Genomic DNA, 24,320 nt, shown 5'->3' on the forward strand with positions numbered 1-24,320 from the left:
CTCATCCTATTACAAGAGATCCCAGAGGGATCTTGGCGCCCACCATTTGAGGATCTCTTTTCAGTTCTTGAAGATTTGTTTATTTTTTTTTTGTTTGTTACAGGTGTTGTAAATGTTCATGAATTGGTCTTCATTGAATGTACTCAATGATGGCACAAGATATTTTTATTAAGCACCTATTAGCAAATATCATTTGAAAAAGATCCCAAAGTATTATTAGATAGCAGTCAGTTACAGGTGGATAATGGACAATATGCTTGTGCTGTATTACTGTCAACATCCAAGATGGCTGCCTGTGGGCAACCTTGATTTCAAATCAGTCCAAAAAAGGTACAATGCACAACTAGGGACCAAGGGAAACCAACATCTATGAAATATCAGACGGATCCATCCAGTACTTCCTCAGATATAGCAGTAACAAGATTTTACTCTCAAAATCCAAGATGGCTGCCTGTCAGCCATCTTGATTTCGGATCAGTCCAAAAAGGTATAATGCACAACTTGGAACCAAAGGGAACCTGCATATGAAATTTGAGAAAGATCCATCCAGTACTTTCCAAGAAATAGCAGTAACAAACTTTTACATTCATAATCCAAGATGGCCACCTGTCTGCCATCTTGAATGCGAATCAGTCAAAAAAAAGGTACAATGCACAACTAGGGACTAAGGGGAAACTGCATATGAAATTTGAGGAAGATCCATCCAGTACTTTCCAAGAAATAGCAGTAACAAAGTTTTACATCAAAAATCCAAGATGGCCACCTGTCGGCCATCTTGAATTCGAATCAGTCCAAAAAAGGTACAATGCACAACTAGGGACCAAGGGGAAACTGCATAAGAAATTTGAGAAAGATTCATCCAGTGCTTTTCCAGAAATAGCGGTAACAAACTTTTACTTCCAAAATCCAAGATGGCCACCTGTCGGCCATCTGGAATGTGAATCAGTTCAAAAAAGGTACAATGCACAACTAGGGACCAAGGGGAACCTGCATATGAAATTTGAGAAAGATCCATCCAGTACTTTTCCAGAAATAGCGGTAACAAGAATTGTTTACAGACGGACCACGGACCACAGAGGCAGAGCGATTTGAATAATCCACCATCTATTAGATGGTGTGCTAAAAATGTCTTATATCAAACTTGTTGAACTTATATTTGAAAACTTTTTATCAGGAAAAAAATAACAAAAACCCTGAAAGATAGATTGTTTTGTTTTGATTGTATAATGATTAAGACACATCATTATATATTTGAATATCTGCTACTGTATAAACACACATCACACATAAACTCGACCTCAAACATGACTCAATGAATTGTGATTTCTATGTATAACATTAGTTTGAATTTAGTACCATTATACAGACTATGAAACAACAGTCATCAAAGATAATAATCAAATATTTAGAAACATAATATGAGCACAATTGACCTTTGTATTGCACAATCTACCTTGACCTAAGTGTTCATCTTTGAGATTGCAAGATCTGTTTTACCTTTGTGTTGACCTTTGTATTGCACAATTTGCCTTGACCTTTGTGTTGAACTTTGTGATTGCAAAATCTACCATGATGTAAGTGTAGAGTTTTGAGATTGCAAGATCTGTTACGACCTATCAGAACATATACCAGCTTCAAAAAATACCCTGCATATCATTGTGGTAACCACACACCAGCTAAGAGACCATTCAACTCAACATTCCTAATATCAGCACCGACATTGTGTCAAACTTTGATTTTAAATTTGACTTTACATTACATGTTGACCTTTGTGATTGCAGGATCTGTCTTGATCATGCATCAAACGATATTTGACATGAATCCTGAAATATTGCTTCAAAAGATATCAAAATATGTTCAAAACAGTGAATTTTCTTAAAATCCTCACAACATCCAAAGCCATGAATTAAAATGCTTATGAAAAGCACCACACCATCAAACTAAAACATCATTATATAAGTAATACTGTTCACCATAAAAAAAACTGTACACTGTAAATGTACTTACATTAAACATTTTTAAAAATATGACCTTGACCTTTGTCCGATCTATTACATTTTACATTAAAAGTATGACCTTGACCTTTGTTCTCACATTACATCTATGAGGTATATACTATACCGCTCACAACATTACATCATGTTATACAATATTTATCGTTCATATCTTAATATCACAAAATACAAAGTCAGAACAATGGAGTGGCAAGCATGTTATGGCTTTAAAATAAATTACTTCCTGAGGTATGAATGTTAAAACTGGAAAGACCACAAACAAAGGACAATTAGTGATGATGGCAGGCTGAGAATAAAAACACATAATATACAGTCACAGATGCCTGCAATACTTCTTAATTACTATAATAATTATTACATTCAACTCATATGTCACAAGTGTGAAAAATGGTATATCGTCCCAAATGATTATTGTGGTTGGCTGAGATTAAATCATGCTATTTTCAAAGTTCAACGTGATTACTGTTCAGATCTAAATACAACATTAACCTCTCATTGACTAATGATGCTCTCTTTAATTCCCTATGAAGTTCAAAATGAGACATCAACAACAAAGACTGAAGCTGGCCTTTCATAAGTCTTCAGAAATATTAGCAATAACAAACTTTAAATATCAAAACTCAAAATCTGCATTATAAGCCTTCTTGAATGTATCTGATGACACTTATATGGGGCACACGAAAAAGGGGCCCCATGATGGGCTTATCTGAACAGTTTTAAGAAAAACTCTTCCACATCACTATAGAGACAGTAGAAACAACCTTTTAATTATCAAATTTCAAAATTCCTGTGGCCATTGGCAGACATATTGAATATCAGCTAAAACTCAAAATGTCGCATACATAACTGAGTCCCATAATTGTAACAAGCTGATCCCTTCTGTGAGTTTTCAGAGAGACTAATGTCAAAATTTAATGTTAAATCAAAATGGTGGCTTGCTTGAATATACAATGAAGCTACAAATGTCATACGTATAGACAGGATATAAATAAAATTTCAAGGACATCCTTAAAATGGTTCTTCAGTAATAAAAGTAACAAAATCTAGGTATATCTGACATAGCTCAAGATGTATAACGCACATCATTAAGAACCAAACTTAAATTGCTCATGGATTTCAAGCTGGTTCCTGCAGTATTTCCTAAAAAAAACTACTGTGAGATTGTTAATCTGGACCATGGATGAAAATGGTTTTAAAAGTCCACCATTTGATGACGGGAGTTCAACCCTGGTAGTGAGAATTTCACAGGTTCAAGTAATAAAATATTGCACATGTGCCAGATCTGGAATGTCTGCTGCCATCTTTTGATGAAGTGATCAAAGAAAACATTTTTACTTCAATATCAATACAGTAAAATACATATATTGCCCGGAGGATGATGTGATACAACTTATCGGTGAGAAAACAACCAGTTAATATCACAACAAAACTGTAAAATTTCTAAACATATTTTCATCAATTAAATGAAGGGCAAATAGTCCTTGTCAAGATTTACAACATTCATTCACAAAAAACAGTCTTATGGGTTTGTGTTGAAATATAGCATGAAGAGGTATTTAGCAAAAATACAGGTTTTTTTCTTCTACCACACTTGGGAACATCTGGAAATTATCAGTTTATCCTTCCAGTCACATTGGGAAAAACTTGACAAAACCAACTTCATCAGAAAACATGTTAATCAAATGATTCCATTGTTTTTGGAATCAATCTATTAGATTATTTTGATGCCTACCTTCTGAGAAAAAAAAGAAGAGGCCTAAATAGCCCTGTACTGCTCACCTGTTTTGCAGCTTATAAAGAAAACGTTAATTGGGCAACTTTAATGTTCATCCCAAACTTAACACCCTTTGATACAATATCTGCAAGTGAAATAATAAAACTAATGTTTCCTTTGTTGTTCAAAAGAGGTAGTTTGAAGACTTTGACCTGTACATGTAACAAATTGGAAAAACATGTGAGCTCGCTTTAATATCCCTGTATGCTACTGTCCCAGTATCATGGCCTCGAAAGAAGTCAAGGTCACTCATTGAAACAAATTGGTAGCCTTTCATTCAAGCATGCTACACACCTAATTTCATGACCCTGTACTTTTTGGTTATTATGAAGAAGTTGTCTAAAGGAAAAAGCTGAAGGTAATCAGCGCAATTGACAGATAGACAACAGATAATGCCCTACAGCATTACACCATCTGTCAAATAAGTTACATGTCAAGAACAACCTTTCAAAATTATGATTATGCTATGGAATTCTTTTAATGTCTGATCACTCCATCCCGATCCAATGAGGTAGAAAGTGGTCTTGGATTCCTGGTCCAAATTCCCATTCATACCCAGAACCTGGTCTCGCCACATTCTTATAATAAATCACTATTCCCTGGGTCATCCACCCAATAAACCAACCAAATGTTCCCACTGACATGATGGTGTGGTTGGTCATTGTCAGCAGACACATATCTACTTCTCCAGAATTACCTGTCACTATGTAAACGTCCTTGAACTTTCTTAAAGCATTGGAGGTCCAGGGGGTATCATCAGAAATCACTACAAACAGAACATCCTTAAATTTCTGTCGGAAATAGTTCATTGAATTATTAAGATAGCCCTCTGTAGCTACAATTTTGCCATAAGATAACTCTTTACTTGCGAGCTGATCCCCGCGTCTGACATGAATTCCAACCAAGACACTTCCTTGTAGAGGTTTCTTACCAGTTTCTTTCAAAATTTTTCTCATATAAGACCTTGCCTTTTCTTTTATATCATCTTGAAAAACAAAAATCTTTCGTAAGTCTGCATCGTAATCTTTCCAATATTTCCAAGACTGGAAGAATCCGCGGAACGACAAATCTGTATTTTTTTCCAAGTCTTCAAATGATGTATCATAGGCACAGTTCCATTTGTCATCAATCGTCCAGAAACACCAACACATGTATCTGCTGAACCCATACTGATCTCCTGTCTTGGGTTGGATTCCGAATGCCTTTGTCAGGTCCGAAGGAGGAACAATCATAGATAAACCCTTCTTTTGAGCAAACGCATAAAGAAAAGCATAATCAAACATCTGATTGGCCAAACGCCCTCGAAATTTTACACAAATGAATTTCTCTCGTTTCCAACCCATCATATCGTAGAGATAGAGTTTCCAGCATTGTGTTGCAATAAAAAGTGTATACAGGAATCCGGTAAACAGCAGGAAGTAAACAAGTCGCCGCAACCCTAAAAATATTGAACAGAAAAATCAGTCAATATTCTACAATATATATTATACACTTAGAATGTTACCCAAATATTGAATTAAATTATTTCTGAACACTCTAGTTATCATGATTTCAGTTGTACACCCCAACAATATATCAAACTTATTGTGTGTATGTATATTGCTATATATATGTTGTTGTTGTTTTTAAGTTACTTTGAGTTATATACCATAGACTAGCTGTTTGGAATGAAAAACATGCTGTGCAGAAAACATATGTTAATAATAATATGATATTAAGAAAAAAAAGGAAAGCCTGCACACTTTATAGTTAAACAATAATTATAAAACAAAATATGACTATGAATTATAAAACATCTTCAAAGCTTTACTTATAATGATATTTAACAACACATAACATAATTATAAAAGTGGTATATTCTGTTTCAGATAGGTAGCTCTATAAAACACTAAAATATATGTACCTTAAAGTACCAGATAGTAAAGATCATGCAAATGGTAAAACGCTTCTAAGCATATATTCTGACACAAACTAGTTTTATACAAATACATGCAAGAGACATACTAGTTTTATCTACAATATTCTGCCACAAACTAGTTTTATCTACATACATACATCAGACATACTAGTTTTATGTAAATACATGCCAGAGACATACTAGTTTTATGTACATGCCAGAGACAAACCAGTTTTATTTACATACATGTGAGCGACATACTTGTCGTAATACTATTTGCATCGACATGCCAGCAAATACGGGAAAATATAATCAAAATTGACCATAGACATGGTCATACATGCTCATATAGCAACATAGAGATGCAAGAATTGATATCATAGAAATGCCAATCAAAAATTTTCCTCAAAAATCACCAAAAGAAAACCCAGAAATTAAAAGCATCATAATTCAAATAAAACTTGGTAATTCATGCTACTTTCTTAAACTCGCCCTTATATGAAGCCAACATGCTAAAGGATAAACAGTGGTGAAAGCTCCCCAGCATACTGCACTAAAATTACAGAAATAAACCAACAGGCAAAATACTACGAGCATCGTGTACATAAAAGTTAATAGTAACTTTACATGCAGCCCCTAATACATACTAAAGGCAGACATTGCTGACTTCATACATGACACAATTTCTTGCCATACCTGATGACTTGCGATATGCTAGCAGTAAAGTTACATCTGAAATGATGATTGGATTTTTCAAAATTAAACCAGATGAGATATACCATATATATTGATAATGATATCTATTCAAGATGGTGCAATAGTACAATAGTAAATCTATTAGCCATCATGGAACCTTAGCATTTTGCAAAATCCTCTCAACCCATTAACACTGGTGTACTGGTAAGTCAGAAAGAGCTGTTTACAATAACCATACAAATAACATTTTCCCAGAGACTCCTTTGTTAATTAATACGGAAATTAAATGGCAAAGCCTGAGTGCAGCATTTTCTAACCTTTGCATAATTCACCTTTATCAAAAGAAGGCATATCATAATTTTGTGGAGAAAAAGTAAGAAGTTATCAAAGTTGTGATTTAAGCTTTGTCTCATTACAATAATGGTATTTGCATAGCCAACGTGACAAAAACGATTGAATGCAGGTTTTTCATCTGCATATTTACAGTCTACCAAAGCACTAGGGCTTTTAATTACTGTTGATCTCGTTTCTTAGGGAATTTTTTTTTTTTGTTTCGTAATCTGTGGTCTTTATCTTATTGTAAATGTCATTATGAGCCTCGTTAAAAAAGTAACTGTTTCCGATTGTCACATCATCCCTTACATATAAGGGAAGGGAGGTAACTCTAATCGCATCCGTTCTGTTTCTTCTCGAAAACAGACTTGCACTAACGGTTTCTTATCGATGGCACTTTATGACTTAACCCGTATCTCAAATTGTATCCGAGTTGTGAGGATTTTCATCCTATGAGATGTTATTTAGAGGGCACATTGGAGTTTCGATTCATCCTCATAAATCCTAGGATGTTCCAAATTCATCTTAATACTTACACTTTCCACTGGCAATGTCATATAATGTTGAACGGAGATTTGTCAGTCGAGCTGCTCGCAATAGCTTCACATACTTCCTACAAACAAAACAATCAACGTGATTAAAAATGTTGTGGTTTAATGTTTGGTGTGTAATAATGGAAAGATGATGGTAGTTTATAGGTAAATATGTTATTAATGTTGACTTCGTAGGCTCAGGTATGTCATTTCCGTTCGACATGCGAGTGATGATAGGTATGTTATATGTTACCAGACTCGGCTTATTCGGTTACTTTTTTGTGATCGGAGTGACGCATTAGATCTTTTCATGAAGCCGAATTATTCACGGCTTGTGAATTTCCAAATCAAGAGGTCTACTGAAAGTTTAGTGAAAATACTTACAGCATCTTCTGGTCGGAAGTCGTTTAAAGCGTCACAACCAGGGTGTGACCAGGTGCAATTCTGACTTAGTTACGTCCCCTTGTCGTACCCACATCTCGTAACATTTAGCGAGATGATGATGCGAGAACTTGGTTTTATCAGATATATAATTATTCCTAAGTTCTGGTTATATTGAGGTGTTTGGTTTCAAACTTAAGTGGTTATGAGTTGACAGTCGTGTGAGGATTTTTCGTGACCTCCAGTGAAAGGCACTTTTCATCGCCCTTCATGCGATAGATAGATCTAGTGAAAATTCGGTGGATTAAAAAGACGGTTTATGTTTTAATGTATTTGATATTTGAATGACACTTAATGATAAAGGTTTATGAATCAGATTTCCAAATTTACTGCAAGAGTGAATTACCGATCCAACAGTAGGCCCGTGTTATTGTGAATGAGTAAATCTATTGGTGGTAGACACTATAAATAGAGATAGCCATGGCTGGAATATTCCTTGATAAACCGGTCGTCACAAAATTGCAAACTACAGATTTGCCTCCACTGGGCCACGTTTCATTTCCCTAAATAAGATGCCTCTGGTCGTGACAGCTTGTTTTTTTCACATGGGACGAACATCTCTGCTATTGTTATCCTCTCCGAAAATTTTCGGGGGCAGTTTTTTTTTCTTCCGGCCGCCCGTTCATCTTCCATCAGTCCTTTTCGTGTTCGGAGCATAGCATCGGCAAAGGAAGCAAGGATAATGAAATTTGTTGTTGAGTATACTAGATTCATTGTACATAATCCCTTATTTACAGAGGTATTGCCTTGGATCATAACCTTGTCTACATATAAACTAAGAAAATGAAATAGATGTATACATTGGTCATACTAGACGATTGGCAGTGTATTAAAGTCATGGTCCGCAACTCGTGCATAACAGTTGTTGCCCTCGGGGCATTTAAATTGGGATAATGAAATTTGGTGTATACATAATAAGTTTATATGCAGGTTACTAAAGTCAGGGTCCGTAACCTCATAATTACAGAGTTATTGTCCTTTGTTATAAGTTAAGATAAGTTTATTTCCGGTTCAGGACGTGCTTGAGTCCTCTATACCAGACTCAATAATACATGTTAGAGTTTCAAGATACTATAAGAAATAAATTAAATTAATATGTGCCTCTCATTAGCTATGTTTCTTATACAATTAATTCAATAATAGTTAAGTTATTTCAGCTCTGTAGTTGAAGAAAAGTTCATGATTCCTCTAGTAACGGTCTAACTCATTTTTAAATTTGTTATCTAGATTCGTGTCTGTTGTATAACTGTATATTAGTTTGAACTGGTGCCACAACTTGTAGTGGCTTTGTATGTGATAATGATGAGCACATTTCTTTAAAACAGTTTCAAGGTCTGTAATATTTGGATCGCTCATTTTCTCCCACACAATTTACAGTAACAGGATATTCATTAACACACATACTAGTAACAATCAGCGCTTATTGCTGACAAGTACATCAAATATCGGTCTGAGTGAAGTTTTGCTCTTAATTTCATCAGAGACGTATATAAAACAACGTTATATATGTCTCTGATTTCATAGCTCAAGCGTCGTATATGTCGGACACAAATACGTGTAACATGTTGAAGCATGATATTCGTTTCTTTCAAACGCCCCGTTCAGAAAAAGAATGTAAAAAAGGAAAGAAATGAAAAAAAGAGAAAATAAAAAATACAGTTTTGACAGACAAGAAAAGCCTCAGATAAAGTTGTTCTCGAAAAAGTTCCACTGATGCTCTCGTTTTGCATAAAGAGTTGTTCATATCGGCATAATCTTCAATTTTACAACGATGATTTAACATTGAATGTAAATACGACTAGTATTTCCGAGACCTCCTTGATAGCCTGTTAAGACTTTGTAGGCACATGTTCCATATAGTCAAGTGTAACGACAGCAAAATGCCTTCACAAGTTAATTCAATGCTTTAATAAACTGTATCTATCATTAAATTATAAGACCTATGTATCAAATGTAGTAATTCAACAGAAGAGAAAATCTAATATTGATTTAAATCAGATTTAATGCTTCGTAAACTTTTACTATATCTAACAAGACCGGAAATGTCTAATCATTTCAACGAGTGCTCTATAATCTGCCGAGTAGACGAATTAGAAAGTTTGAATCGGTTCTGCTGCAAAGAAAGTAGACAATCAGTACCCGTCCATTATAGAATCGTCACCAATGGGTAGCTCATTAACTTTTAGTTTCAATTCTAGACATAAATGAAAAAAAAAACCTTTTCAGCGACCAAAAATGACGTACCCAAACTGTGAAGTTCATACCTGTTACGCTCTCCATGGACTCCAGTGCTATAACAGTTCTTGTTATCAGTGTAACAACACACAATTTTAGCAACGTGTAATATGGTTATAACGTCATTAGATAACTGCATCAGTTTGTGCTAGAAAATTTCATGCTAGTAATGCTATTATGACGTCATAATTATTTCCAATATGACGTCATATATAAACCATATCAACCACAGCATAAGGGACGAAAACAAACAGGTAAGTTTAATTTTTGTTTCATAATATTGTATATAATTTTCTTATATATAATATTTCTATGTGTAGATTTTAAACATAAGCTACGTGAGATAAGCATGGTTCCATATACAAACGTATATTTCATGTGAATACCGTTGAATACACCGTGCATACTTCATTGAAGAATACTGCGACCTAATGAACTTAACATTTTATCCAGTGCTGTGAAAGGGACGGTGCTCCTTAAAAAAACCTGAATCAACTTGAACGGATAGTAGCAGATTTGATTGCCTCATAAATACCATAAAAAACATTAAGCAGAACATTGTTGAAGTTTCTCAAGTCCCTTATATACTACCAAATAGGGAAAATACAAGTGGAATAATACAGTCACACTGATGTACTGAAACAATAGAAAACAAAACGCTGAACAACTTTAGCTAAAAGTTTTATGAATTATCCCCTTTTGGTCCTCTAATACCTGTACATATTATATGGTTTACAAACTGCATGCGGTACTGAAACAAGAGGGAGGAAAACACTGAACAACTTGAACAAAATGGGTTTTTTATTATTATCCTCTTTTGGACCTCTAATATCTCTACATACTATATGGCTAACAAATTGTACCGTTCGTATACTGCTGTACTGAAACAATTGAAAAGAAAACGCTGAACAATTTTAGCAAAGTGTTTTATGAATTATCCCCTTTTGGACCCCTCATATCTCCAGATATATGATTTACAGACTATAGGTCCGTATACTGATGTGCTGAACTTGAACAAAATGTTTATTTTAATAACCTCATTTTAGATTGTAAATACACAGGATCAATTCAATACTTTTTTGTAATTATCAGTGACTTCTAGGGTGTTTTGACACAGTACTAAATCTAACTAGGACAATTACCTTACAGATAGACTTAAACCAGGTGAAAAGTTAAATGAGCAATCACACAGATCTTACATGTATACTTATTTTTACTTAGTTTGTAGTACAGGAACTATTTAATTAACATTGAGATCTTGGGAGCACCATTGATAATTTTCACAAGTCCTGTACAAAAATTATCTCCACTCTACTCCACGGCTATAGTAAATGAATCCAGTGGTTACTTATATATGACTTCAACTATCAAATTCAAAATGATCATTTGTGTCTAATGAATGTTTAAGATCAGCTAATGTTAAAATTTAAAATGGCAGCTGGCAGTCATCTTGAATACTGGAATTAAATGTTTTATGTTAATGGAATTTCTAAAATATCCCTTCAATAGCTCCGTCGAAACAGGGGACACAACTGCCAATAATAGGTGTTTAAAGAAAAGTAAGTAGGAAGATTGAATGTCCAAATCCAAAATTGGCATTGGTAGCCATTTTAAAAATCAGATTAAGCTCTACAAATGCTGATTACGAAATATACAGTAGAGATAGGATCTCTCCTGTAGTATGAGGTTCAGTAGAGATAGGATCCCTCCTGTAGTATGAGGTTCAGTAGAGATAGGATCTCTCCTGTAGTATGAGGTTCAGTAGAGATAGGATCCCTCCTGTAGTATGAGGTTCAGTAGAGATAGGATCCCTCCTGTAGTATGAGGTTCAGTAGAGATAGGATCCCTCCTGTAGTATGAGGTTCAGTAGAGATAGGATCCCTCCTGTAGTATGAGGTTCAGTAGAGATAGGATCTCTCCCTCCTGTAGTATGAGGTTCAGTAGAGATAGGATCCCTCCTGTAGTATGAGGTTCAGTAGAGATAGGATCCCTCCTGTAGTATGAGGTTCAGTAGAGATAGGATCCCTCCTGTAGTATGAGGTTCAGTAGAGATAGGATCCCTCCTGTAGTATGAGGTATGTGTGTATGGTAGAAATAGAGCATTTCTGCAATTCATTCAAGTTATATGGAGGCAGTTATGGTGAGAGAATCCAGACAATCTAGTATGAAAGTGAAGCATGTTTTTTCCTTCACTACCTGACCACACTGCAGTACCTAGATAACATTGTAACTGTTAGGGTGACCACACCGCAGTACGTAGATAACATTGTAACTGTTAGGGTGACCACACTGCAGTACGTAGATAACATTGTAACTGTTTGGGTGACCACACTGCAGTACCGTGATAACATTGTAACTGTTAGGGTGACCACACCGCAGTACGTAGATAACATTGTAACTGTTTGGGTGACCACACTGCAGTACCGTGATAACATTGTAACTGTTTGGGTGACCACACTGCAGTATCTAGATAACATTGTAACTGTTTGGGTGACCACACCGCAGTACGTAGATAACATTGTAACTGTTTGGGTGACCACACTGCAGTACCGTGATAACATTGTAACTGTTTGGGTGACCACACTGCAGTATGTAGATAACATTGTAACTGTTTGGGTGACCACACCGCAGTACGTAGATAACATTGTAACTGTTTGGGTGACCACACTGCAGTACCGTGATAACATTGTAACTGTTTGGGTGACCACACTGCAGTATGTAGATAACATTGTAACTGTTAGGGTGACCACACTGCAGTACCTAGATAACATTGTAACTGTTAGGGATGACAACTCTGGTAGAGAAATCTGAACTGAAGACTGTAATGCAGGAGCTATGTTCTAGTTCTTTCATCTTCCATCAGTGGTGTAGTTAAAAATACAACTAACACATTGGTGACTTTTGTAAGCATATTGTTTAATTATTTCCATTACTGTCAGAAATATGAAATGCATATTTTCATAGTGAGAATATTACCATTATGTCCTCTACTTTTCCCTTCTTTCACTTTTCCTCTTTGAAGACAGATCTAGGAAGAACTTTATAAAGAATAACAACAAACCTCAGGTGTCAATATCCAAGATGGTCTCTAGGCATCCATTTTGTTTTCTTGAGCAGTCACAAAATTGAATGAGTAAACCTATTAGTTCCTTCCAACTGGAACCTACACATCAAGTTTGAAACATATCTTTCCAGTACTTCCGACAAAATAGCAATAACTATCTGAAACTCTCAAAATCCAAGATGACCCATTGTCAGCCATTTAATTTTACTGGACAATCTCAAAATAAAATGTGCACACCTCAGGATCTACAGAAATATACACATCAAGTTTGAGAGTTATTCTTCCAGTACTTCTCATAAAATAGCAATAACAAACCCCACCTGTCAAAAGCCAATCCTGTCAGTCATTATGTTTTACTAATAAATCACACTCCAAATTGTATGGTCATTACTATAGACTGAGGGAAACCCAACACATAAAGTTTGAAAGTCATCCTTCCAATAAAAAAAAAATAAGGATTGTTAACAAATGGACAACCAATGAGGGACAATTTGTGCCCACTCTCTGATGAAGGTGGGCTAATATCACAACCAGAAATAGCTTTGTCTAAATATAACATGTGAAATAACTCTGTAAAGAGTGTTGTAAAATACTGTCTATAATAGCCTTGTAAAACACATTTAAAAAATAGTCCAGTAAACATACAATATGAAAAAGCATTTTTTTTTCATCAGGATTGCTGATAAATATATATAAATAGTGAATTACTTGTTTATCAAAGAGGTAGAGTATAACATATATATACAATATTTAGCAGTTAGTCTGTAATAGTAATACAATGGCACATGACACTGATTATTGGAGTCACACTTGCCCAGGTTCATGTTTGTAGCACTAGTAATTCAGTGATATTTTATGGTGGACACGACACTGATTATTGGAGTCACACTTGCCCAGGTTCATGTTTGTAGCACTAGTAATTCAGTGATATTTTATGGTGGACACGACACTGATTATTGGAGTCACACTTGCCCAGGTTCATGTTTGTAACACTAGTAATTCAGTGATATTTTATGAACTTCATATGTGAACAGGTTCATGTTTGTAGCATATGATTATTGAAGTCTCATACTTGTGATTATTCAGGTTCATGTTTGTAGCACTAGTAATTCAGTGATATTTTATGGTGAACTTCATATGATTATTGCGACACTGATTATTGGAGTCACACTTGCCCAGGTTCATGTTTGTAACACTAGTAATTCAGTGATATTTTATGGTGAACTTCATATGATTATTGAGGTCTCATACTTGTTCAGGTTCATGTTTGTAGCACTAGTAATTCAGTGATATTTTATGGTGAACTTCATATGATTATTGAAGTCTCATACTTGTTCAGGTTCATGTTTGTAGCACTAGTAATTCAGTGATATTTTATGGTGGACACGACACTGATTATTGGAGTCACACTTGCCCAGGTTCATGTTTGTAACACTAGTAATTCAGTGATATTTTATGGTGAACTCCATATGATTATTGAAGTCTCATACTTGTTCAGGTTCATGTTTGTAGCACTAGTAATTCAGTGATATTTTATGGTGGACACGACACTGGTTATTGGAGTCACACTTGCCCAGGTTCATGTTTGTAACACTAGTAATTCAGTGATATTTTATGGTGAACTCCATATGATTATTGAAGTCTCATACTTGTTCAGGTTCATGTTTGTAGCACTAGTAATTCAGTGATATTTTATGGTGAACTCCATATGATTATTGAAGTCTCATACTGGTTCAGGTTCATGTTTGTAGCACTAGTAATTCAGTGATATTTTATGGAGAACTCGACACTGATTATTGGAGTCACACTTGCCCAGGTTCATGTTTGTAACACTAGTAATTCAGTGATATTTTATGGAGAACTCGACACTGATTATTGGAGTCACACTTGCCCAGGTTCATGTTTGTAACACTAGTAATTCAGTGATATTTTATATTGATTATGGAGTCACACTTGCCCAGGTTCATGTTTGTAACACTAGTAATTCAGTGATATTTTATGGAGAACTCGACACTTGCCCAGGTTCATGTTTGTAACACTAGTAATTCAGTGATATTTTATGGAGAACTCGACACTGATTATTGGAGTCACACTTGCCCAGGTTCATGTTTGTAACACTAGTAATTCTGGAGTCACACTTGCCCAGGTTCATGTTTGTAACACTAGTAATTCAGTGATATTTTATGGAGAACTCGACACTGATTATTGGAGTCACACTTGCCCAGGTTCATGTTTGTAACACTAGTAATTCAGTGATATTTTATGGAGAACTCGACACTGATTATTGGAGTCATACTTGTCCATGCTTCATGTTTGTAACACTAGTAATTCAGTGATATTTTATGGAGAACTCGACACTGATTATTGGAGTCACACTTGCCCAGGTTCATGTTTGTAACACTAGTAATTCAGTGATATTTTATGGAGAACTCGACACTGATTATTGGAGTCACACTTGCCCAGGTTCATGTTTGTAGCACTAGTAATTCAGTGATATTTTATGGTGGACACGACACTGATTATTGGAGTCACACTTGCCCAGGTTCATGTTTGTAGCACTAGTAATTCAGTGATTATTTTATGGAGAACTCGACACTGATTATTGGAGTCATACTTGTCCATGCTTCATGTTTGTATCAACGTTTGATACCGAGTAAATGGAAAAATCTGATTAAATCCTCCAAACCACTGAGAGTAGGAGATACTAACAGATGATGCTGGTCAATATATACCTGTACAGATTTCCGTCAGTATATACCTATACAGACTTTACAAAGGTATTCAATTATCGAGTTCAATATAGTCAATATTTTCAATCATAAATCTTAAAGCTTCTCAGATGGAAAAAAATGGCATCTAATTATACCTGTGCATGTTTTAACATCAGAATTAAGTTATTAATGGACTATAACACAAATACTACACATAAAACATACATACCAGGAGATCCACAAGAGATCTATTAATAATTCTGTCATACAAGGCTGACCTCATTTTCATCATCTGTTATTAATCAAGTAGTCAAACGAATTTCTTCTGCTGTGACAACCTTTGTTTGAAATTGTGCTTTTAAAGTGAATCTGTTGTGAAGCCTTATGACTAGTGTAATAAAAAAATAATCAAATATAATACATACAAAATATAAAAGTGCTATCATCAAAATTCAATTCTTTTCTTAATAATTTTTTCACAAAAGATCTTTATACAGCTATTCAAATTTCAAATCAGCACCCGCCACTACAGATTTCTTAACATGGGTCATCCTAAAAATACACCATAGACACAGTCTAGCTACACCATACCGTGAACATGATTACTAAATGTCTAATAAATGTTTCTTTAAATGGCCTGAACAGTCATCACCTGAGTTCTATTTAAGATGTTTTTGTTGTAACACATGTCATAGAAATCATCTGGTTAAAGTATAATGTAAACATAATGCCAGTGTAAGTTGTACATAACATCAAACTGCTATCGCACATTCATACTTCTAACCAAGTTTTAATTATTTCTAATGAAGATCAAACAAATTCAGCTCCAAATTGTAAGTTTCCTTAATAAACTATTATAAAGTCTTCCCTCTTCCAAGGGGAAAATGTGGCACCTTTGGACATGAAATTCACAATGTAAACTCCTTAACCTCCCAATCCATGAGGAGCATTTGATTCTACCATATCAGAGTCTTAAAGCGATATTTGGAATATCAGTCAACTTGGCCTCATTTAGCTTTTGGTTTTACTCCTCAGAGCCATGGGTGGGGAACCATATAATCAACTTTTTTTTACCTCTGCTCATGGATAATTTTTGTAAAATTTCATTAAAATAGGTATGATGTTTTTAAGAAGTGAAAGATATCAACTGATTTATGGATGAACATGACACTTGACAGCATTACCTGAATACCTGAGATTTTGTCCCAGGTGAACTAAGAATTGAAAGTAGTAACAAAAATTTAAATGTCAAAATCCAAAATGGCTGTCAGTAGCCATCTTGAATGTATGATGACACTATATGAGTATGACATGCATTAGTAGACTCTAATCTGATATTTGATCAAGTTTTAAAATGTACCTCCACTGGAGTAAAACATCTTGATACCATGAAGTTCAAGATAAGGCATACATGGTAATATATCTAAAACTAACAAGGCTATAAGAAAATTGTTCCTAGATGTCGAGGAGATCTTCTCTTCTGTTCTTAAGAAAAGTAAAGTTTATATAAAAAATACACAAAATGTTTTCATAAACATAATGGAACAACATTTACCCTGCAACAGGCCTGAGGGACAGCATACTGATTCTAACTCAAAAACGGCAAGCTTATTACTTGACAATGAATTAGCACTGTTGTAATGCTACCCAACAGCAGGATCAGATGGATTTATTACCAGGCATGAGCTTATTGTTAAAAAAGTGAGTTAAATGTCAAGAACAACCTTTCAAAATGATGATTGTAAATGCTATGGAATTCTATTAATGTCAGGTTACTCCATCCCGATCCAATGAGGTAGAAAGTGGTCTTGGATTCCTGGTCCAAATTCCCATTCATACCCAGAACCTGGTCTCGCCACATTCTTATAATAAATCACTATTCCCTGGGTCATCCACCCAATAAACCAACCAAATGTTCCCACTGACATGATGGTGTGGTTGGTCATTGTCAGCAGACACATATCTACTTCTCCAGAATTACCTGTCACTATGTAAACGTCCTTGAACTTTCTTAAAGCATTGGAGGTCCAGGGGATATCATCAGAAATCACTACAAACAGAACATCCTTAAATTTCTGTCGGAAATAGTTCATTGAATTATTAAGATAACCCTCTGTAGCTACAAGTTTGCCATAATTAACATCACTCCTTTCAATGTGATCCCCACGTCTGACATGAATTCCAACCAAGACACTTCCTTGTAGAGGTTTCTTACCAGTTTCTTTCAAAATTTTCCTCATAGAAAACCTTGCCTTTTCTTTTATATCATCTTGGAAAACAAAAATCTTTCGTAAGTCTGCATCGTAATCTTTCCAATATTTCCAAGACTGGAAGAATCCACGAAACGACAAATCTGTATTTTTTTCCAAGTCTTCAAATGACGTATCATAGGCACAGTTCCATTTGTCATCAATCGTCCAGAAACACCAACACATGTATCTGCTGAACCCATACTGATCTCCTGTCTTGGGTTGGATTCCGAATGCCTTTGTCAGGTCCGAAGGAGGAACAATCATAGATAAACCCTTCTTTTGAGCAAACGCATAAAGAAAAGCATAATCAAACATCTGATTGGCCAAACGCCCTCGAAATTTTACACAAATGAATTTCTCTCGTTTCCAGCCCATCATATCGTAGAGATAGAGTTTCCAGCATTGTGTTGCTATAAATAGTACATACAGGAATGCAAGAAACAGCAGAAAGTAAACAAGTCGCTTCAACCCTGAAATATAGAATAGAAAATTAGTCAAAACTTTTTCTTTATTATTCACATAGACTGGTACACAAAAACTGAATCTAACTAATTATATATCCTAGGATACCATGATATGCAAAAACTTATTTCAAGATACTATACTTACAGTCAAAAACAGTTCGATCAAAACCATATGGTCGGTGTACCAATTATCTGGTTTACACAGAATCATAACCACAATAATGTTTAAATCTAGTGTTATCATACCTGCTGGTTTTATAAGATTGTCAGACCATGTGTCAAAATGACTCTCAGTTTGTTGAACTTGGAACAGTGAAAAAGATAAAATTTTCTTTTATAACTTATTGTACTAAATGGGTAGGGCTGAAGGTATAAAGAATCAACTGATAATTCTCTCACATGAAACCATAACCAGTTTTCAGAAAGGTAAGATTTTGGCATGTTATAATTCAGTAGACGTCCTTAAACACCCTGATGGTGTTCCTCATGGTGTTCCTCATGGCTCGGATCTACAATATTTCTCATACCTCCCTCCCCTGTTTTAAAGTCACATCTGAGATAAAACTGATAGCTGATACTACATCTTTGTATGTGATAAGATGAGGATGACCTAACACAAGTTTGTTCACTATAAAATGAGAAGGAAGCTTCATTTAATTAACAGTTATACAAATGGTAAATTTTGACTCTGAAAAAACTCTGGGTGCAAGTCTACGGATTTGATGGAGTGATTACAGCTAAGAGTAATTTTGTAATGGTTGCAAAATAAATCAAGTTTACAGCGTTTAGTTAGGGGATAGCCAACCTCATCAGTATTTCAGTCATTAAACCATTAAATCTGAAACAAAATAATTCCATGAAACTATTTATCATTCTACATCTCTACCACCTATTACCAGTATTATAAAGGTAAAGTTGCAGCTTAATCATTATTTCAAGGCTGTTGCCACTTCAATTGTATAGCATGAAGTTATGGAAATAAATCTCACGGGTTTAATGTAGGTTATATATCTTTTTAATTATACAGTGTACAGGAACATGGATAACATACAAATTAAGACCTAGTGACACAATTTGTATTTTAACCATGAAACTGGTAGGAGTGGACACATATTATACTATTTTTACCTGATCTGTGCTGTTACGTATGAATTTTTTGAAGTATAGTCAAGAGATATAGATATATTTTGTCTCTGAGCTACACAGCTATTTTGTGTGGTGTAGGAAAATGACTTTATACACAAACATACAGGTGTGGTGTTATACTAGAGCTTGTATACCAGACTTGTGCTCTCATATATGTTTCTTTTTCTGGAGTAGAAGTTGCTGAAGTTTACTTTGAGTTTACAGTTTAACATCAACGGAGCCAATTTGTAAGGCCATACAGAAAGGCCAGGCCAAAACATGAATGTACCCGAGTAGGCCAATTCTATAAATATACATACACTTTCCGTTGGTGAGGGCATGTAATGGTGGACATCGTAAATTCGCTAGCCGACCTCCTCCAAAACACCTTAGATACATCCTGTAAACAAAAGTAAATGTATCTTCATTAAAAAAAATTATCTAACATTCATGATTAATATCTGTATAATTAGTTTATTTTCTAACTAATGTGACTACACACCTGTGTATGTTTACCTTACACACATGTACGGTGTAGGCAGTGTCCCATTCGTACCCGCTTGACAATAAATTGTCACATGACTGGAACATGTAAATTCATCCATACTACACAATCAATACTAGGTAACAAAGATATATCCATTCTGTTAAAATATACAAATACTACCCATGTCCTCATTTAACACCGAGAATGATTTCCACTTACATCTTACCGGTGCGGTCACCTGGCGTTCCTCGGAACTTGTTTACCGAGGACGTTGTCGTTTATCGGTTGGACCGAATTGAACAAGATGTTCAGTTTATAAAGTTAAGAAGGAACAATAGCCTTATTGTTATATTCCTGATAAATCTTGACCAAAAAGTATGGTTTATAAGACCATGTAAGTTAAGTTACGGTAACTAAACAGTTATAAAGAAAACCAGTTTCGCTGCAATTTAGGAGAACTGAAAACATGTACTGTGGCACAACGACCTGTTACGGATTCCTAGTTACGTCCCCTTCATCGACGTTCCAAATAATCTGTTCAGCAGATATAATAATTCCGTCATTAAATAAATACGTTATCTCAAATCGCGATTTTCTAAGTGAGATACATATTCATTTAATGTAAAATATACGCTTTCTCTCGAGCGCGATGGGTAATTAACCCAGAGTGAAATTTGAACAGCTTTTCATAGAAAGGCACTTTCATCTCATGCTGTACGTTAAATGGATCAATCATAACGCTGTCGATAGAAAAAAATCTTCCGCGAAGATAAGCGATTTACATTACACAGATACTATTTTATAATCTATTGCACACCTGGATACATGAGGTACAATAATCTTTAATAATTTGGAAATAGACAAACTTGTCTTTTTGTGGTCTGTTAACTACGACGTTTGCCATTTGACCCATACGGTTAGTTTTAAGGACTAAAAAGTTGTGCGGCCGTACAGAGGTGATAAACACAAGATAACTGCCAAATTTCATGTATGTGTAAACCTTTTTGTTCTGCTTGAAATTATGTTATTTTATATTACATATATATACCTTTTAAATGATGAGGACCATTTTTTCCTGAAACAAGAGGTCCCAGAGGGATTAAGTCTTTGTACGTTCGTTAAAAGTTGGATATTTTCTCTTCTTTTCTATCTATCCCTCTTTTTTTGCTCTTAATTACATGAAACTTGAAAATTCCTTTAAGAAACAACGATGATTTTTAACTGCCAAATCTAAGATGGCCCCCTGTCTACCATTTTGTTTTTCTGATCAGTCCCAACATCAAACGGGTACAACTAAGAACCAAGAGGAACCTACATACGAAATTTGAAAAAAAAAAGACCCATGTAGGACTACTCATAAAACAGCGATAACCAGAACTGACTGCTGACAGATGGACAACTGACGAAGGGAAATTTAAAATCCCACCATCCGACGGTGGGTTGAAATTGGAGCTGTAAGGATAAACAGCTGTGGGAGACTTTGGTGTGTTATCCATTTGAGGTGTAGTTTTGATTTACATAATATTCTTTTCAGATTTTTAGGCAGTCGTTCACTATTGATTTTTTTTATAGATTTCCGATGTATTTTCATATGTTGTTTACTTTTCAATATTTTGATGAGATTCTTTATTGTTGAATATATATTGACATTCGTTTGAGTGTACTGTTAGTGACAGGATCGTCCGTTGATGTTCGTTGTTTTCTCTCTCCGTTTGTAGTAAGGTTCTGTCTATACCTAAGCTATATTCATAATTTAGAGAAATTATTCTTAACTTATATCCGACCACTTCTTGAATATGCATGTGAGGTATGGGGCAACTGTAGTGAAACAAATTCCCTGTCATTAGAAAAAATCCAATTAGAAGCTGCCAGAATAGTCACAGGTTTACCTATTTACACAAAAATAGATTTTCTATATAGAAGAAACAGGATGGTTACCTCTTTCAAAAAGAAGAGAAGCTAGGAAGCTCTCCCTCTTTTACTCGATAGTTAACAACTTGGCACCTGATTTCCTTATTGATTTATTACCTGATATTGTTTTTTTCCTTCTGCAACTAATCTTTGGAACAACCTGAACAATGATATTAGAAATTCACCCACTTTAAATTCTTTCAAGCTAAATCTTAAAAAATCTATGTCTGTGAATAGTACTCTCCACAAGCAATTTATTAGTTATGGCTCCAGAAAATTAAATATCATCCACTGTCGTCTCCGAAACCGTGCAAGTCCACTCAATTATGATCTTTTTAGGGCTAATCTTGTAAATTCACCAGAGTGTCAATGTGGGCACCCGTGTGAAGATTCTTATCGTCTTTTTTTTAATTGTCCTTTATATGCTGATCAACGTAGAGCACTATACCAAGAATTAATATGGTATGAAGGTATTGTTAATGTAAATATTCTTTGCAATGGTGACTCTAATATCTCTGTGGATGATAACCTTAAAATGGCCAAATCGGTCCAAACATTCCTAGGAAGGTCAGGAAGATTCACTTAAATTCTCTCTCCTCTTCTTCGGAAAATTTTACATTGGAGAGACGAGACCGTGTTCGAGTACATAAACAGCACAAAGCCGAGTAAAGCATATGCAGAAGAATTTCCAGCTATTTCTATTCTACATAGTATAAACGGAAACAAGTCTGGAACGAAAAGAAAAATATTTCATACGTCACGGTCTTTATGTCGTCATCAATTTATTGTAATTGTTGTTAAATATATGAAAATTAAGAATGGCAGCACTGACACATAACACTCGTTTTGTGGTATTTTTTCTATATTTAATTCCTGACAGCGAGACAAAATAGACATTTTCATAATGCATAAATACTGCCAATGGTACTTCTATAAATAAATACCACCAAATACGGATTGCAGCGATACATTTAGTATAGTTATAGTGCCTGTGTGTAGAATATACAATATACCGGGCCTTCTTTTGGAAGTATCTGACTTAGGAAAATTACTAAAACTATTGCATCATGGAACTAGCACACTTCTCCATCTATATTTTGTATTTTGACATTTTTCGATCACTTTGGATTTTCCTCAGTCGCCTCTTAGGCTTCAAAAATTAAGTCTTTGGCATCGCTGACGATACCTAGGACAAAACAGCTGTGTGATGCAGTTTAATTAATTATTTGACTCTACTGTATCTAATACTAAATTGTAATTCTCACTTGTGTGTATTTTGTACAATCTTCATTTGCCTGGTAAAACTAAGCCACTGCGTCCTATTTAGTTAGTATAATGTAAAATATTGATACCGGAACTCAGGTTTAGAAAATACAACACGAAAACGCCTTGTAAAACACACTATAAAATACAGCACTGTATACAAATATAATTTAATGCATTTGTAAGAGAAAAAAAAAATTTACCCCACTGGGTCGAGATGTAAGTTAACACTTTTAGTGACGACGATCCCCAGGGAAAGATAAGTTAACACTTTTAGGACTTGGTGTAAAGTCACTCCCTCGAGGTGTAAGTTAACACTTTTAGTGACGACTTGGTGTAAAGTCACTCCCTCGAGGTGTAAGTTAACACTTTTAGTGACGACTTGGTGTAAAGATTAACTAATTGGTGTAATGTCTCTCCTTTACGGTTTAAGTAAACACTTTTTAGTGACGACTTGGTGTAAAGTCACTCCCTCGAGGTGTAAGTTAACACTTTTAGTGACGACTTGGTGTAAAGTCACTCCCTCGAGGTGTAAGTTAACACTTTTAGTGACGACTTGGTGTAAAGTCACTCCCTTGAGGTGTAAGTTAACACTTTTTAGTGACGACTTGGTGTAATGTCACTCTGTTACGGTGTAAGTTAACACTTTTAGTGACGACTTGTTGTAAAGTCACTCCCTTGAGGTGTAAGATAACACTTTTAGTGACGACTTGGTGTAAAGTCACTCCCTTGAGGTGTAAGATAACACTTTTAGTGACGACTTGGTGTAAAGTCACTCTGGTAGGGTGTAAGATAACACTTTTAGTGACGACTTGTTGTAAACTTTTAGTGACGACTTGTTGTAAAGTCACTCCCTTGAGGTGTAAGATAACACTTTTAGTGACGACTTGGTGTAAAGTCACTCCCTTGAGGTGTAAGATAACACTTTTAGTGACGACTTGGTGTAAAGTCACTCCCTTGAGGTGTAAGATAACACTTTTAGTGACGACTTGGTGTAAAGTCAGGTGTAAAGTCACTCTGGTAGGGTGTAAGATAACACTTTTAGTGACGACTTGTTGTAAAGTCACTCCCTTGAGGTGTAAGATAACACTTTTAGTGACGACTTGGTGTAAAGTCACT

The 24,320-nt window shown here is 35.1% G+C and overlaps 2 protein-coding genes across 2 annotated transcripts; both read right to left on the reverse strand.

The window, feature by feature from the left end:
• Positions 1-4,195: 4,195 nt before the first annotated feature.
• LOC132545344 (galactoside 2-alpha-L-fucosyltransferase SEC1-like) lies at positions 4,196-5,220 on the reverse strand. Its single transcript, XM_060209021.1, has one exon. It carries the CDS (start codon positions 5,133-5,135, stop codon positions 4,278-4,280), a length of 858 nt encoding a protein of 285 aa, XP_060065004.1. The 5' UTR covers positions 5,136-5,220; the 3' UTR covers positions 4,196-4,277.
• Positions 5,221-17,471: 12,251 nt separating this feature from the next.
• LOC132545321 (galactoside alpha-(1,2)-fucosyltransferase 2-like) lies at positions 17,472-20,763 on the reverse strand. The gene is made up of 3 exons (XM_060208999.1): positions 20,660-20,763; positions 19,861-19,940; positions 17,472-18,421 (listed from the first exon to the last, which is right to left on the reverse strand). Exons 1-3 carry the CDS (start codon positions 20,761-20,763, stop codon positions 17,472-17,474), a joined length of 1,134 nt encoding a protein of 377 aa, XP_060064982.1.
• Positions 20,764-24,320: the final 3,557 nt, after the last annotated feature.

The sequence above is a fragment of the Ylistrum balloti genome, unplaced genomic scaffold (genome assembly GCF_031769215.1).
Source record: "Ylistrum balloti isolate Yb309-2 unplaced genomic scaffold, AGI_CSIRO_Ybal_v1 Utg369840, whole genome shotgun sequence".
Lineage (NCBI taxonomy): Eukaryota > Metazoa > Mollusca > Bivalvia > Pectinida > Pectinidae > Ylistrum > Ylistrum balloti.

Excerpts from the sequence above, each read along its gene's own strand:
- LOC132545321 (XM_060208999.1), bottom strand. The coding sequence starts at position 20,763 with ATGATTGATCCATTTAACGTACAGCATGAGATGAAAGTGCCTTTCTAT. Across the intron at positions 19,941-20,659 it reads CATCGCGCTCGAGAGAAAGC|GATGTATCTAAGGTGTTTTG; the intron begins GTATATTTTACA and ends TTTTGTTTACAG. Across the intron at positions 18,422-19,860 it reads TGCCCTCACCAACGGAAAGT|GGTTGAAGCGACTTGTTTAC; the intron begins GTATGTATATTT and ends TCTATATTTCAG.
- LOC132545344 (XM_060209021.1), bottom strand. The coding sequence starts at position 5,135 with ATGATGGGTTGGAAACGAGAGAAATTCATTTGTGTAAAATTTCGAGGG.